Here is a 16,788-nt window from a genome sequence, read left to right as displayed (position 1 = left end):
GTGTGAAAGAAAATTTCGACTGAGATTTGGCGAGTCCTATGTGCACCAGAACAGAACCATTGATCAGCTGAGAGTAAAATTTGCAGGTCGAATTTTGCTTGTGAACCTAGGAGTCCAAGAAAGAAGGAGTAGCTGTAAGTGCGGGAAGAGCCATCAGTGAAAAATCCGTAAGGTTTCTGAAGCGATTGTGTTACCTTTCCTGTAGTAAACCAGCAGATTTGTTTTTTGATTAGTGCTCACAATATTTGCATTAGTTTTGTGTGAATCGGAGTGAAGGAGGACAAGCCACAAGACTTTGTCAGCCACAGTACGTGTGAGTGTGATGTCATTGGTCTGTAGTGGTTCAGAATGATGTGCAGGGAATGAAGAAGCTATTGCCATGTCACATTTGTGGAGCCGCTGGACATTGGAAACAGGAGTGTCCGATGATGGCGCAGGAATGTGTTATTCAGCAGAGTTATGACATCAGTTCCTTCCAGAACGTGAGGAGAACAAGAGTAAGGGGTCCTAATCCAAATTTTCAGAATAATGTGAATCAAATGCAGAATTTCCAGCCCATGCAGCAGGTGCAAATGCCCGTTGCACAAATGTCACAACAGCAGGTTTATGGTACCTAGACAGCAAATTCAAATACCTTAAGCCCCGATGGAGCAGCATCAGATGATGCTTTCTCAACAGGTCACAGTTCAGGATCATAACAGAAATAGTAACACAGTGCATCAATTCCCGCTACACAGTGAGAATGGAATAAACGATGAATGGACGAGTGAAAGTTCAGATGAGGAGCCGTCTGTGCTTGCAACTTCCCTAGAAGTAGATCAAAGAGGACCCTATGTGAAGGGAAAGGTTATGGGTCACAAGGTTTCATTCTTGGTTGACACTGGAGCTACATACTCTACAGTGAGAAGTGCAGAAGTTCCAAATTTGCCCCTTTCAGTTAGAACAGTCCAGGTTGTGGGGGTAGCAAATCAGTGTTTGACAAACCGAATTACAGATCCAGTTCAGGTGGAAATTGGCAATTTTCAGGGATTGCATAAAATTGTAGTGTAAAACAAAGTGTTTGATTACTTGTTCAAATGATGGAATTGAGATCAGACAAATAGTGATGATGAAGAAGAACAAGCCCCAGAGATAGAATGTCAAACCACAAATGAGGAATCCCTTTGATTGAATTTTTCCCAATGTTCACAGTGAAAGAGCTTCATCCTGATTTGCAGGGAACAGTTAAAGAAAAAGTGTGGGATATGACAGGAAAAGAAGTAGGTTTGATAAAGGGAGTAGAGTCAGTTAAAGTTACTGTGAAGCCAAATGCAGTTTTCCCTCAACTTCCGCAGTACCGTATGCCGCAAGATGTCCTTACAAAAGCAGCTCAGATAATAGCAGACTTTGTAAAGCAATGGGTTCTGAAGGAAATATTGAGCAGTACATGTAACTCACCAATAATGGGTTTGAAGAACCCCTGTGGGAAGGTTCGGATTGTTCAAGATTTGAGAAAAATAAATTAGATTGTAGTCAAATGTTGTCCCGTAGTGCCAAATCCAGCTGTGATAATGTTCCAGATTCCAGGTGATGCCGAGTGGTTCACTGTTATCAATTTGTCACAAGCATGCTTTTCTGTGCTTCTTCATGAGGATAGTAAATTTCTCTTTTGTTTCAAATTCCTAATTTGTGTCTATTGCTGGTGCAGAACTCTTCAAGGGTTTTCAGAGTCACCTTCCATATTCAATCAGATTCTGAAGAAGAATTTGGAGTCGTTGTAATTGCCTTTCCAATCGACTTTGGTGCAGTACATTGATGACTTACTGATTGCGACCAAAACAAGGGACGAGTGCAAGTATGATATGATTGCCCTGTTGAACCATTTTGGAAAGAATGGTCACAAGGTGTCTCTGCTTAAATTGCAGTACTGTCAGAAAGTAGTGAAATATTTGGGTCACCAGATTGAGAAGGGTTCAAGAAAGATATCCAGAAAAAGGATTACAACCATATTGCAGATACATTCCCTGGCTACACAGAAAGATGTCAGGATGTTTCTGGGAATGGTAGGTTATTGTCGCCAGTGGATTTTGAATTTTTGAGTCATTTCAAGACTATTGCAAAAGCTGACTCATAAGGAAGTCACTGATCCCATAGTGTTAAGCCAGGATGAAATGAAAGCGTTCACTGAATTGAGAGCGAGTTTGTGCAGGGTTCCAGAGTTGGGTATGCCTGATTACACAAAACCGTTCACATTTCGTTTGTCATGAGCGTGATGCATGTTCTTTGTTTGGCTTGACACAGGTCCATGGAGGTGAAGCCCACCAAGTAGCATATTTTTCAGCTACTTTGGACCCAGTTGCAGCAGCCATACCACAGTTGCAGAAGTTGGTTAAAGCCTTACACAGTGTGAGAGCATTGTGATGGGACATCCCTTGACTGTAATGGTCCCTCACTCTATTGAGATTCTACTGACAAGGATGAAAACCCAATTTTTGACTGGTGCAAGGTTGAATAGATATGAAACGAGTATTCTAGGGTCACCAAATGTATCTTGGAAAAGATGTACAGTGCTGAACCCGGAAACCTTACTTCCGAGTAAAAATGCTGGAATTGAAAAGGAGGAAGATGTTGAGCATGACTATCTTGAAGTAACTGACTTGTGCGCAAAACTGAGACCTGACTTTAGAAATACCCGATTGGAAGAAAATGTCCAAATTATCTTTGTTGATGGTTCTTGTCTGCAAGCCAATACAGGGACGCTGAGAGCAGGAAATGCTGTGTGCACAATTACAGTTACCTTGGAAGCTTCTTGGCTTCGAGGAGTGTATTCTGCCCAGGTAGCAGAACTGGTAGCCCTTACTAGAGCGTGCCATGTTTCTGCTCAGCTGAAAGTTACAATTTATACGGATAGCCAGTATGTATTCGGAATACTTCATGATTTTGGTGAGTTGTGGTCATAGAGAGGTTTAATGACCTCTTATGGTTCACCAGTGAGAAATTGTGAGAGGATTAGAGAATTGTTACATGCTATTCAAATGCCTGAAAAGATTGCCGTAGTGAAATGCAGTGCACATCTGAAGTCGCAGGACTATGTGTCATTGGTAAACGGATATGCGGATCAATTCACAAGGTTTTGCGCATTGAACTGTCTATGGTTCAAAGACATCTGAACTGTTACCTGGAGAAGATAAAACTTGTACAAACTATGCATTGAAAATAAGTGACACTTTGGAAGAATTGAAAACGTTGCAGAATAATGTTGACAGGGCGAAAAAACATTCATGGAGCAAAATGAAATGTGTGAAAAGACAAGATGAATTGTGGGTTTCTGAGGAGGGTCAACTGATTTTGCCAAATAGCCTGTTGTCTCAAATGGCGAGGTACTAGCATAATCAAGCACATATTGGGAGGGGTGCAATGATTTGTTTTTTCAAACATGATTGGTTCAACCCAAAGTTTAGACAAGTTGCTGAAGCAGTTTGCCATTAATGTGTCATTTGGCAACAACTACACATAGGGAAAGGGACAGTGGCTAATTTGAGCCACATTGGAAGAGCGGGAGGTCCATTCAGCAGAATGCAGATGGATTTTATTAAGATGCCTGTGTGTGTAGGTTTGAAATATTTGTTACTGATTATCTGCATTTTTAGTCTCTGGATTGAAGCGTACCCTACACAAAGAAGCAATAGTCTCACAGTAGCCAAACTACTGCTTAGGGAATTGATACCACTTTTCGGGTTTCCGATCTCTTTAGAATCAGATAGCGGAAATCACTTCAACAATGAAGTAATTAAATTACTGTGTGCAGCATTGAACATTGAGCAGAAGTTGCATTGTAGTTACCACCCTGAAGCATCAGGACTAGTGGAACAGATGAATGGTACATTGAAGTCAAGAGTTGCAAAGATGTGTGCGTCTACGAATTTGAAATGGCCAGACACCTTGCCTTTAGTGTTGATGTCACTGAGAAACACACCAGACAGGAAGACAGGATTGTTGCCGCATGAAATCCTCATGGGCAGAGCAACGAGGTTACCAGTGGTGTCTGCAAATGCACTTGTCGACATTACAGATGGCATGGTGTTGAATTACTACAAAAGTCTGGCTGATGTAGTTCGCTCTTTTTTCTCAGCTGGTGGAAGCAACCACACTGCCACCAATCTATGGCCCAGGACACAACCTGAGGGCTAGGGACTGGGTTGTGATCCAAAAGCATGTGAGAAAGACGTGTTTGGAGCCTCGTTGGAAGGGACCTTATCAGGTAGTTTTGACAAATACCACAGCTGTGAAATGTGCTGGAATTCCAAACTGGATTCATGCAAGTCACACGAAGAAGGTGGCATGTCCACTGGATCATGAAGAAGCGTGGTTGAGAGTACCAACAACAGTGAGACGAGTCTCAGGGCCGGAAGGAGAGCAAAGGGGAACTGAGACCGGATCTGAACCCGTTAAGGACGGTTCAGTCACTCCTGTGAGAGAGGAGGGAGGAGACCTCCAGGAGGGTAACAGAGAGCCTATCTCAACTGAGGCAGCAGGAGAGCCTAGTCAGAGGAGGGCTTTCCCAGAAGCAGGTGATCTTGGGAGACAAACAGAGCAACTGCCAGACCCAGAAGGGGAGGAAGTTGAGGTGGAGCAAAGTCAATGTGATCTGACTCCTCCTGAACCGGTTGCAGGTCCGTCAAGAGAAAACACCACAGAACAAGGAGAAGGTTTGAGTTTGACTCTGAAGAGAACACTGACAAAGGGTCCACTGAAAGGACATAAGTGGGCAGAATCACGGGTGGGGAAAGGGAAATAGGTGGTTGTTGAACCAGCAATCGAAGAAGAAGTAGATACCACAAGGAGAGAAGATCTAAGTGAAAAAGAGAGCTCAATGGTGATCGAAAAGTGAAAAGAAAGAGTAGCAAGTCGAAGATACGCAGGTCCTGAATGGGCGTATGCAACTACAAACGAATGGCAGCAAGAGTTTGTCTTTTTGTTTTGATAGAGACGTTCATGGTTCAGTATTTTGGCACCTGAAGGAAGCTAATGAACTGAACTGTTGAAACAATCTCAGAAAACATTTTGTAGAAAGAGACTGTTGAAAGTAACCGGAAGAGACATCGATAACCTGATTTGACTTTTGAAACCTGATTTTGACAAAGCTGCTAACTGATTTTGACAAGGGATCCTGGAAGTGAAACGAACTGCTGAAAGAAGAGTTGTCTATTTTTGATTTTTTTTGCTGCAAGTTTTTCAAAATGTCTTCTGCTTTCTGATTCTTTAAAGATCATGAGTAACATCAGCCAACAAGGTAGAGATGCTAGGCGCTGCAAATACATAATCATTGGTTTGGCGATTATGTGTGGGATATTGTTTGTGGTGTTGATTGTGGGTATGTCTGTTCTTGATAAGAGAGGAGCCAACCGTACTTCTGCTTTTGAGACGACTACTGCACTAACAGCATTAGAGAAATTTAGGTTCGATGAGAAATATTTGCATAAGGATACTAATGCGTAGGGATAACTTTCTTGTAATGTTTTCTATAGTTTATTGAGTGAGTATGTTGAGACAATGGATGCGAAGAATTGCTTTGTGTGTACGCAGATTCCTTCATCAGTCGAGGAAGGAGTCACCTATCATAGTCTGCCTTTAACCTACGGGATAAGTTGTAGTTTATTACTAAAAAGATTTTATAACCAGTAGTACATTCAGTACTTGTATTCAAACTTCGATGTAGTGTTTTCATTTGTTCTTATAATTAGATATTGGAGTAGAGTAGCTAAGGATAATGATATAATAATACTTAGAGGTTTCTTTCAATCTACACTGACATTTGGCACAGCTTATGTGCATAGAAATCATTTGATATGCTTGCTTACACCTTTAGAGAAAAGCTTCTTAGATCACAAAGATGACAGGAGAAAGTCATTAAAGGAGAAATTAGAAAAAGGCTTAGAGAAAAGGACTTACAAGAATGATTATGTATATAGTGCAATTAAAACGCAAGGGAAATTAGCTTTAGATGCACAACACGTAGGGAAACTTTGTATATATAGGACTAAATTGCGCAATTACACTTTATTTGTGGGAAGGAGTGAATGTAGGCATGTGTTTTTGTTTCAGAGTAAATTGATGTTTATGTTGAATGGATAGGACCGTGCTATTCCAGGGATTTACTACATCTGTGGACTTAATGCTTATTACCGTCTTCCAAGAGGATGGTATCGGACATGTTATTTGGGTATAGGTTTTCCAAAGATTTATCAAATAGAGGATCTGAAAAAGTTTCCGAAAGTGACTGAATTACATCGTAAGAGACAGAGGAGGGAGTCCTCTTCTGGTATAGTGGGAGATATATTTGGAGCAGTGATTCCGTCAATCGGAGTCATTCTGAATTCGATAAAGATTTGAACGTTGTCTACTATTGTGGATAACATGCTGACAAATTTTTCAGTGGCTATACTCCTGATACATACTGAATTAGCAGCTGATAGAGCTATGACTCTTCAAAATCGTCTTGCTTTAGACATTCTTTTAGCGAAGGATGGTGGAGTCTGTAGAATGATTAAGTCTAGGCATTGTTGTTCGTATATACCTGATAATAGTAAAGAGATAAGAGACTTACTTACTAATCCGACTAATGCAAGTACTGAATTGAAAGAACCAGGTGTTTGGGAAAAGGTTGGCAAAGGGTTTGCTTCAGTGGGAAATTGGCTCAGCAACATTTGTAATGGGATTCTATTGAAAATATTACAACAAATATTAATTGTTGTGGTTTGTCTATTGGGGATATGGTGATTGTGCAAATTATGCAAAAGGATTACATTGAAAAAGTCAAAGAATGATCAGAGGAGGGAAGAAAAGAAAAGGGAAAAATTGTATAGGGAAAATTCAAATGGGAAACGAAGGTATGAAGGGATTGAATTGACAAAAATTTAGCTGGGGCAAAACTTTGTGGGTAATAGTTAGTGTGATGACATATTTAGTCATCAGAGGAGGGATTGCTAGCACAGGTGTTTTAATAGAAATATATTAATGAGTGTTTATGTATTTGGAATAATAAGTTGTGTAGAAAATATAATAACATAGAAAAATAATGCATGCATTTGAAAATGTGATTACGAAGAATGGCCACCAATGTTAACGAAATGTACTAATCAATATTTAATAATATGAAATGTTCAATATATGTTTGACTAATGCAGTAATATGTCATATTAAGGGTTATGCAGTATGCTTTAGTTTTATTAGTTATAGGCCTTAACTTAGCGAGTGTCTTGGCCTACTTGCCAGGCCTCATGTAAAAGCTGTATTTCTTAGCGGTTTAATAAAATAGCTGACCAGAGAAAGTTAAACTGAATTTCTATTGTACTGTGTAAATGTGCTCATAATGGGAGGTTTTCGTGTGAACAGACTGCTAGGAGATGATGTGCCTGCTAATGCAACATTTTAAGTGTAATGTGTGTGAGACGGACTTTCCCAGGACAAGAACAATGAAGATACTGACTAGAGTAGAAGCTGCAACAATATTGTTACCTGACAAGCCGGATGATGAGGACATTGCAAGACGAACCAAACAACGATATGTGACTGGAGTAATATTAGAATTCATAGATTTGGGATTTTAGTTTTATTGGACAGAGTGTGAACATATGATTAACTGAACGATAGGGATTTGGGGGGTAGTTTAGGTAACTATGACTTAACGACACTGCACGGAGAGAAGACAGCCCATTCCCCATTTTTTCCTGACCGTGAGGTTACTACTTTCTTATGCATCTTGACAAGAGACATGCTTAACTTTAATGCTAAAGTCTTTGCCCTTTTTAATTCTGAGGATAGGTATATCCAAATTGTGATTATTATGCATATTTGCTTTTTCTTTCTAGGTACCAACTGCGCTGTTTTGATAGAGCCATAGTTAGATGTTTTTCCAAATTTGTGTTACTAAATTTTTTTTGCATGAAGCCCAACATGCTGATGCTAATCTGATTTTAGTTTAGGATCCTCACTAATGAATTATGATAACAGGGACTAATGCTTGATGAAATTCTCTGCTAAACTTCATGTATGTTATCACATTGACGCAGCTGACTTCGCTATTGATTTGCACCATAACTTTAGAATGTGTTGTAGTTCAAGCTCCCATTAGATTATGTTTCTTCTGCCGCTTTGGCCAACCAGTATTGTTTCTGTATGTGTTTCATCTGATTTTGAGATTGATCTACATGAGCTTAGCCTTGTTAATATAGGGAAAGAAACATTCTAAACTTTTACTAAAGGTGTGGTTATTCATGACTGAAAGGTCATGGTTTGTGATAATTACTGACTCCATTGATAATTGATTGCTAATAATTATTGTATATTGATTATTATGTACTGGAACTATGGTAAGAACATCTTAATTGCGAGTCAAAAGGTTCATCAACCTATTCGCGCTTCCTTGAAAGTTTACTTATTAAGGTCAGACATGCTAACACCAGTCTCCTCTTTCCACTCCATAGGGTCTGGTGCTTCTGTCTCCTGCCGAGAAGATGCCAGTAAAAAAATATATATGCTATCTGGTGAAGGCAAACTCTCCTCCATCTTATACTGATTTGCAGACTGTGGTCTTCCAAAATGGAACCCATAGGCCTTTTATTACTCATGCACGGCACACTATCACACACACATACAATGCATGCAATGCTGTGTTGAGGATTCCGGGTTCATCATGAGCAGCACAACGTAGGCCAATGGGCTTTTAACTTAAGTATACATTAATGCCTCACAGGTAAAAAGCCTGACACTAGAATTTACTATGGTCCTGTCACTATGAGGGTGAGCTCTTGCTGCTTTAGGACTAGGCCCAGAACCTATCATTGTCAAAAGACTGTGCCTAGGTCGATGCACACACTGGATTAGTGTGTGACATGACCATTATTTTAAAAATTAAAAAAAAGAGGATCACAGGTATGCCTTTCGGGAACGGATGGCAGGGGAGATGACTATACATCATGCAAAGGAAATTCCAGTCCCAACAGATGGTTTGGCCAGACTCGGTGTGCTTCTGCTACTGCTAATTCTGCCTCCACCTACTACCCCAGATGCCCTACTACCCCAAATGCATTAAGAGGACATTTGAAATCACTTGAGCTGCTCCAAAACATACATTCAAATCTGGTTTAAGTAGCCCACCTGCTCATAAGCTCTAGGAGTATGTTTATTCTGACTACATTTTTCATTAGCTCATTTGAATGTTAATGCCATACTACTGCCTTGTACACAGTATGCCGCCTTGGGTAATGTAATGGGATGCTTGGTAAGCACTTCAACAGTTTTGGCTATTTTCAACAGAGTTTCTTCCTCTCATGGAGACTAGGAATTCCGCAAGGAGTGTAGTCTGCTCTCGGCACTTGTTAGCAGTTTCTCCAATGTGAAGGGGGGCAAGTACAATTGTAATGTTATTCCAGGAGATTTAGTCGAAATAGCAGATTGGTTAAGTGGGTAAGCACTTTTGCTTCAGATACTTTTGATGTGATGTGACAGTGTACAAGTCTTTCACGTCTAAGGACAAGTTAATCATCTGGTTTCTAGTTTCCTAAACTACAGAGCAATTAAAAGCTACCTGTACCTTTAAAATCAATTCCCGAGCTCTGTGACTCCTCTTTAATGCTCTACATTATGATCCGGAATAACGGTTGATGGGAGAAGAGCGCTCCTCGATATATGCTGCTACTTAACCCTGTATCTCTTATTGTACCGGTCACTACATTAGCTGCTGGCCTGATCACGTTTAGTGAAACATCCTCAAAATGCATCTTTACTCACTGCTTTCAACACAGAATTGCACTCGGCTGAATCAAGATTGTGTATAGCATAGTCAGGCCCAGATTGCCTAGGAGTTTCTCTCGCCAATGTCTCTCATATCAATGTTGTTGTTGTCCAAGGCTCTGCACTGTAGACCTACACACTGATAAGGGTGTACCAGACACGTCAGGTGGCTCTTCCACGCTCATGTTTTGGTCAGTAATCTGGAGATGGTGCCAGTGCGGCTTGGCGCCCTGGTAGGATCCATGTGCAATTTAATCCTTCCCCTTCCTGTACCTAATAATAAAAAGTATGCTTTCCATAGTGGCTGGTAGATGCCCGCTTCACCAGCAACATTGAATACTACTAGTAATTTTATAATCATTAACACTGGGCATTGCTTGTCAAACCTAATACTTTATTTGGCCCTCATGCTTCGCATGTTCTTAATTCGTTTTGGCTTAACAGATTTCCAGGGAGCTCACAGAGAATTCTAGTTTCCACGCTACCTTTCTACTTATATGTTGGCTGCATTTAATGGCTTTTCCATGTCGGTTAGATTTTCCTTGCCATTATAAAGGTTGGTAGACTAGTTGCCAAATACACTCACTCTCATTCCGGGCTGTTCTTAAGATTTGTGAGTAACTACTCCCTTTTTTCAGTTGCTGTTTGCCTAAAGTCAGCCTGCAACATTCGGTGAGCTTCATGTAGCATAATGTGTACTTTTCCACAAACGTTAAAACACATTCCTCAATTCATGCATCCCTACACAATGTCATATACACAAGTCGAGGGTGTCCAGCATTTGCGTTTTGATTGAATGTATTTTTATTCCTCCCCATCACACACCTTACCATTTCAACTAGGTGGTTATACTTGGAGAAAAATCCTAATTTGGAGAAAAATCCTAAACACCTTTGGACCTGTGTCAAGTCATTTTAGCCATGGCAGCCCAGGCTCTATTCATCGTCTTGATTTGTCACGAGCATCTTACTTATGCACCATCTATAGGGGCGCACATCTGAGTTCTAACCCGATTCACCCCAACACTGTTTTGTCTCCATCTCGTCTCCTTGATGTGGATGACCATTTTTAAGAATTGCTAATAATAGCTTAAAGAGGACTCCCAGCAGAAGAGGATAGAAAAAAAACACGAAATAAAGTAAAAAATAATATATGACAAAAGGGTAGAGACAGACACAAACTATCAGTAGTGCTAAGCTCGGATTTAATTGAGGCCCATGTAGACTTAGTAGGAGGGAAAAGACACAGTGAAGGGCAGGGCAACATTTTGTCCTTCCTAATACTCTTTTAGAAAAAAATGCATTGTAACTGAATGACCTTTGTAAGTGGTGTGGTGCTACAAAACTGACACTTCATAACAGTTAATAGCCTGATTGCCCCGGCATTCCTTTACTTTCAAAGAGACTTTATTTCAAGAAAGCAAAAAAATGGCAATAACATTTTCGATAAGGATTGAAACACATAGGTTCCTAGCACCTTCTTGGTCTGAAAACCAACCCACAAGCATTTACAGCTCCTATGCGATGATCGTAATCTGGTTAGCACGTAGTCCTTGCCTTTGTTCAGAAGTTTTCAACTCTGCAATGTTGCACAATGGACCAGGGGTGATGATACAATGCCACAATTATTCTGTTTTCTGGTCCTGGGTCGTTGGTTTAGTTTGTGGATAAGGGATATTTCAAGCATGTGAGGAATGCAAATCCCTTTTAGGCACGAAGTTCTACCTCTTCGAACAAGGAAGACCCTACTCCCTTCTAGTTAGTTTTTGAGGATGCCTGTAGGGGGGAATCCATGTGGTGGGGTGTGAGAGAACAGGGCTGATTGCAAAGGCCCCCTAACTTTTTGCCCCCATTTTCCCCTTTTTGCAGGTGTTTTCCTGACTCTGATGGTGCCCTGGGTACGGCTTACCAGCCCAGGGCCTGTGCTCTGTAAAATCAGTTTGCAAATTAGGCTAATTATAATTGGCTAAGTCAACCTACCTTTAAGTCCCTAGTATATGGTAGGGCATGTAGGTTTAGGGATCCCAGCATAGGTAGCACTGCTGAGGTGCCCAGTGTCATTTTAAAGGCAGGCCTGCCTTGCTGGCTGCTTTTAAATTAAAGTTATATGCAAATTCGACTTTGGAATTAAAAGTAGTTCCAAAGTCTTAAACTACCTTATTCTTACATATAAGTCACCCCTAAGGTGTGCCCTATGTGCCCCTAGGGCTAGGTGCCATGTAACTATAAGCAGGGACCTTATAAAAATAGTTTTATAAGCCCTGGTGAGGTAAAACAGCCACATTTGTTTTTCCCTCATTGTAGTGAAAAGCCTCTATAGGCTAGAATGGGGAGACTTCATTTTAATTTTTAAAGTCCCCATAAGTAATAGATACCAGAAGTTTGGTATCAAATTAATTGTTATAATAAATCCCACAACTTCCAGTTGTGGGATTTAATATAACTTCTTCAGGTAAAGAGTTTTAATCTTTACCTGAAAAGTTGCCAAATTCAGCCCTGCAGTGTTTTTGCTGCTGTGCTCTGATTGGCCAGCCTCTGGCAGCCTGGCCAGGCTGCCTTGATGAGTTGTGAACTGGCCTGGCTCCACACAAAGATGCGCCTGTGGGAGGAGATCTCCCTCAAGCAGATGGTGAAGCAGGAAGGGAGAGGGCTGCCAAACTGGTCTTCAAAGGCAGAGAAGGACATTTGGAGCAACCCAGCAACACCCTCACATCCTGCAAACACAGACAATTGCCCCTTGATTAGAATAGGAGAGGGCAGGAGAGGGGTGTGTTTAGGATTTTTAGCCACACCAGTGGTTGGGCTCAGCCAGATGTAACCTCCAAAAATCACTTTCAGCCATGGTGGATTTTTGAGGAATGTTGCTCCCTGGGATTGATTTTTGCCACACTTCCCAGGAAGTGGTCATCACAGGGGGAAGGACCCTGCCCCTGATTGGAGAACCAGGACTCCCCTGTTTTACACCCAGGAGCAAGGATAAAACTGGCAGACCTGCACCAACACCTCAGTTCTCTACCAGATCCCGAACAGATTCCAACATGGAAGAACTACAGGAGAAGGGCTGCCCTACTGGACCCCTGGCCTGCACCTGGACCCTGCACTCTGAAGGACTGCACCAGCTGCACACTTCGGCTTCACCACAAGAAGGACTTTGCCTGGCTTCAACTGGTTCAAGGAGGGACTCCGTTTGCTTCAGGTGAAAAATTACTAACCAGAGTCCCCTGCATCAACTCCTGAAGAAACCAACCAGCTGACCACTGCCCAGTGGCCAAAAAGGAGTTTGCATTCTGGGAGTTGTAGTCCACACCCCCAAGGAGCATCTCATAGCTTCTGGAACCTTGGGGTGAGCTGTGGACCTCAAAAAAACCTTAAAAAAACATTGGGAAGAAGATCTAGAAGTTTGGAGAACTTTTGGAAAAAAGCTCCATAGGGGGACCGACCCGCCGCGGCAACTCTAGCTGGCTTCCCTTAACCGCGACCCGGCCTGACTTGCAGGTTCGTCCTGTGGAAGAAAATCTAAAAAAAAAAGAGACTAAGACTGAACGTAGGAAGTTGACTGGGGCCTCCCAGCCAGTGTATCCAAGGAGGGCTCCAAGGACATTGGATCAAGATCCAGGTTTGCCCCGGTCAAAGCATTTTCACCTCGAAAAAACAACTAAGGCCGAAGGTAAAAATCTCCACGAGGGCTCCCGCGCCACATATCCGAAGAAGAGTTCCAGGAGGTCGGATTGGACTGGCAGGTTTGTCCAGCTGAAGAAAATCTTCAGAAAAACGACTAAGACCTAAGGTAAACTTTTGACCGAGGCCTCCCGTGCGCTGTAGCCAAGCCGGGCTCCATCTTGGTCGGCCTTAAACTTTTACTTTGCCCCGGTCGAGGTGCGACCAGATGACCAGATTGGCGCTTTTTGTTTCTATGTGCAAGAAAACAATAATTGTTTTAAAATTCATATCTCCGGTTTCACTTATCCGATTTTATTAGTTTTTGTGTCATTTTAAAGCTAAAAATATTTCCTATGTTTATAAATTGATTTTGGATTTTTAAACTGTTTCCTGTGTTTTATTTAATTACTGTTTTGTGATATTTGAATGCTTTACACTCTGTCTCCTAAGTTAAGCCTTGTCGCTCGTTGGCAAGCTACCAAGGGTTGAGCTGGGTTTAATTTATTGAGACCTAACTGGACCTAAGTGGAGGTTAGTGGCCTATTGCTAAGTGTAGGTACTTACCTGTCTTTACCAATAACCCATTTTCCAACATGGGGTATCGAGACGCTGGTCAACAGTGGTTGCACAATTCCAGTTTACTGGAATTCAGTGCTCACTTGGCTCTAGGTTAGGGGCAGTGGCAAGCTGGGTCAGTACACAGAAGTTGGAAGTTGTCTCTTTATTGGTACGTAATAGGTTTTGGGCTTATTATTGTAATCCATTAGTTACAGTCAAGATTTGGGGAATCATCAATAGAATCCATGAAGACTGATAGCTCACTAGCTAGGTCCCTTAAAAGAGGTCTTAACAGCAACTACCCCTGGAGGTAACTAGAACCACATCAGCTAGAAATACTTTTTCTAAATTAGGATTTTCCTCTAAACTCCTAGATGGAACCCAAATTAACAATGTGCTTACAAGTGGACTCCTGCCCTCACCAGTCAAAAAGACACAGTGAACAGCACACAATTGATAATCAACACCATACATATTCCAGGCTTAATGAAGGAAATGGCTAACAGTATAAGCACTGAACAGAACTATACATGTGAGAGGTGGTTGACATTCCTCAAACTGGCACTACTGAGAATCTTGCCTACGATGGTCAGAGGGGTAGAAGTCGACTCACGTGAAAAGGAGTGCACTTTGCATGGCCCTTGCCGTGAAATCTCAGGTTGGAGGGCTCAGATCAATTTAAAAGGCAAAACCTCCAGTGGTCTTGCTTATTTATGAGGCTTGCTGTGAGAAAAACATGGGGGCTGTCCAATATCCTATAAGGGCAGGATGACAAAGCTGTGCAGATGAGTACAATCAGTTCATGATTAAAACATTGAGAATAAAGGCAGACTGGTTTAAAGGAAAATCTGGACAAATCCATACACGCTGGCATCTTAAGATACGTAGTAGTATTGAGAAAGAATCTGTTAGAAGTTCTCAAAGTTCCAGAATAAACCAGTCTGCCTCTGCATAAGAGGGGACTTAATGAAAAAAACAGTTCCTTTCAGAGGGAGAAGGCACAACATAAAATAGCTTTGAATACGTATCGACTTTTTTTTGAGACAGAGAAAGCTATTTTGGCCAAATGTCGATCTACCAGAAGATCCGACAGAAGAAATGCAAGGCTGTTGACATTATAGAGAAACGGAACATGGGTACCCTTTCGTCCACGAGAACAGGATCCATGCCCTATTTTACAGTAATAATTGACATTTTCAGTGGTTATTCCGAAAATCTGGTAAGGATTCCTTTCTAATGTACAAATGTTGGACACTTCAGAAGGGAATAATAACTACTTGCTCGAGTTACACAGTACTACCATACACAACTATTCTACTAAAGTGCATTTATAGAAAATACAGCATCTTTTCATGTCAATTGACCTGGCGTCTCTCTATGTGCGCAATGTAGCCACAAGACAAAGGCACTACATGTCACACAATAAGGACCCCATGTAGTGAGGTCATCATGCCATGACATGATTAAGTACTGTCATTCAATCAAATTACATTGACACACATAGTCCGGAATATATTGATGACGTGTTATGGTGAGATCTTTTGATTACATAATGACAGGGAAGGTAAAGTCATGATTTGATCTGATAGAGGTGTCACAGATCCTCAACTGGAGGCTGATATCTAGCAGGTCCTGTGTATGGTCGAGTTTGAACGGTGCAATGTTTTATCAAATGTTTTATAGTTGTGATGAAAATATTTTTGCCATAATACTGTTTTCATGCTTTTTGAAGATTCACACCTCTTGGGCATATATAATCATATGTAATACAAGTGCAAATTACGGACAATGAATCATTGCCATATTAAGTCCATATACCAATCTTTATTTCTTTTTTTTTATACTAGTACTCTTGAAGAAAATGTCATTCCAAAAGGTGCTGAATACTCCACACATATTTATAAGCCATATATTCTGTACAGATTTGTTTAAAAAAAACAAAAAAAAAACTATTTTACATAAATACATTCATACTGATAACACAGTTTTTGCCGCTTCTAGGGTAGTTCAAGACGCCAAGTGCAGACCGAGATGCCCATCCTCTGAATTTGACGATGAATGGCGAATCCAGCGACGTATATTGTCACAAATTAGAGTGCAGGTGATCAGCTGAGTACTGGGCTTCACAGCTGCCTCATCCAATCAAGAGCCATCAAAAACTGGGTAGCTCTGGTCACTCTGACACGCAAAGTGGGCTACAAGTTGCCCATTGCAGATCATGAGAAAGAGACCACAACCTGAAATAAAAAAGTTTGACAGGGTGTTTGTTAGCTGCGGAGCTACAGTTTCCTTTCATCAACAGTGTTATCCATTTCTTAGGGCTACCACTTCATGGAGGCTGCCAACTTGCCCCCTTTGGAGTGCTTTAGCACACAGCACAATAACAACCATAACTTCCTTTCAGTGGCATAGCAAATGTTCCGATTACCCCCTATCCATTTCGTGTACGTCCAAGCCACACCACAGTAATGGTAAACCTGACCAAGGTAATTCTTCATATCTCTTATAAACATACTCATTATTTTGATGCCCTTTTTTTACATTTTCTTCCTACACCAACATTGAAGGACTGTCCTATCAACCTGGTCTATGTAGAGAGCATTGATAACGAGACGTGTTTTAACAGACACTTGTGTATATTATTCCCTTGCTGAAGAATTACATCCAGGACAACTTTTTGGGGCCCAGTCTCAGTACTGACTACATCTTTTGAGAACTAAGAACACTGGATCTTAGTGCCCCATTTAGAAACAGAGGGCCTATAGCCTTTGCAAAACAAGTGCCTTATGTTTTATAG

General features: G+C 41.2%; 1 protein-coding gene across 2 annotated transcripts in view; it reads right to left on the bottom strand.

Moving 5' to 3' along the window:
* Nucleotides 1-15,801: 15,801 nt before the first annotated feature.
* TMEM244 (transmembrane protein 244) overlaps nt 15,802-16,788 on the bottom strand; it is an 89,279-nt gene continuing 88,292 nt past the window's right edge. For both annotated transcript variants that reach the window (XM_069224184.1, XM_069224183.1), the window contains exon 6: nt 15,802-16,228. In XM_069224184.1, the coding sequence (XP_069080285.1) occupies nt 16,134-16,228 (95 nt within the window). In that variant the 3' untranslated portion in view covers nt 15,802-16,133. The remainder of the gene's footprint in view (nt 16,229-16,788) is intronic.

The sequence above is a fragment of the Pleurodeles waltl genome, chromosome 3_1, assembly GCF_031143425.1.
Source record: "Pleurodeles waltl isolate 20211129_DDA chromosome 3_1, aPleWal1.hap1.20221129, whole genome shotgun sequence".
NCBI classification, from domain to species: domain Eukaryota; kingdom Metazoa; phylum Chordata; class Amphibia; order Caudata; family Salamandridae; genus Pleurodeles; species Pleurodeles waltl.
This window is presented reverse-complemented; position numbering and strand designations above follow the sequence as displayed.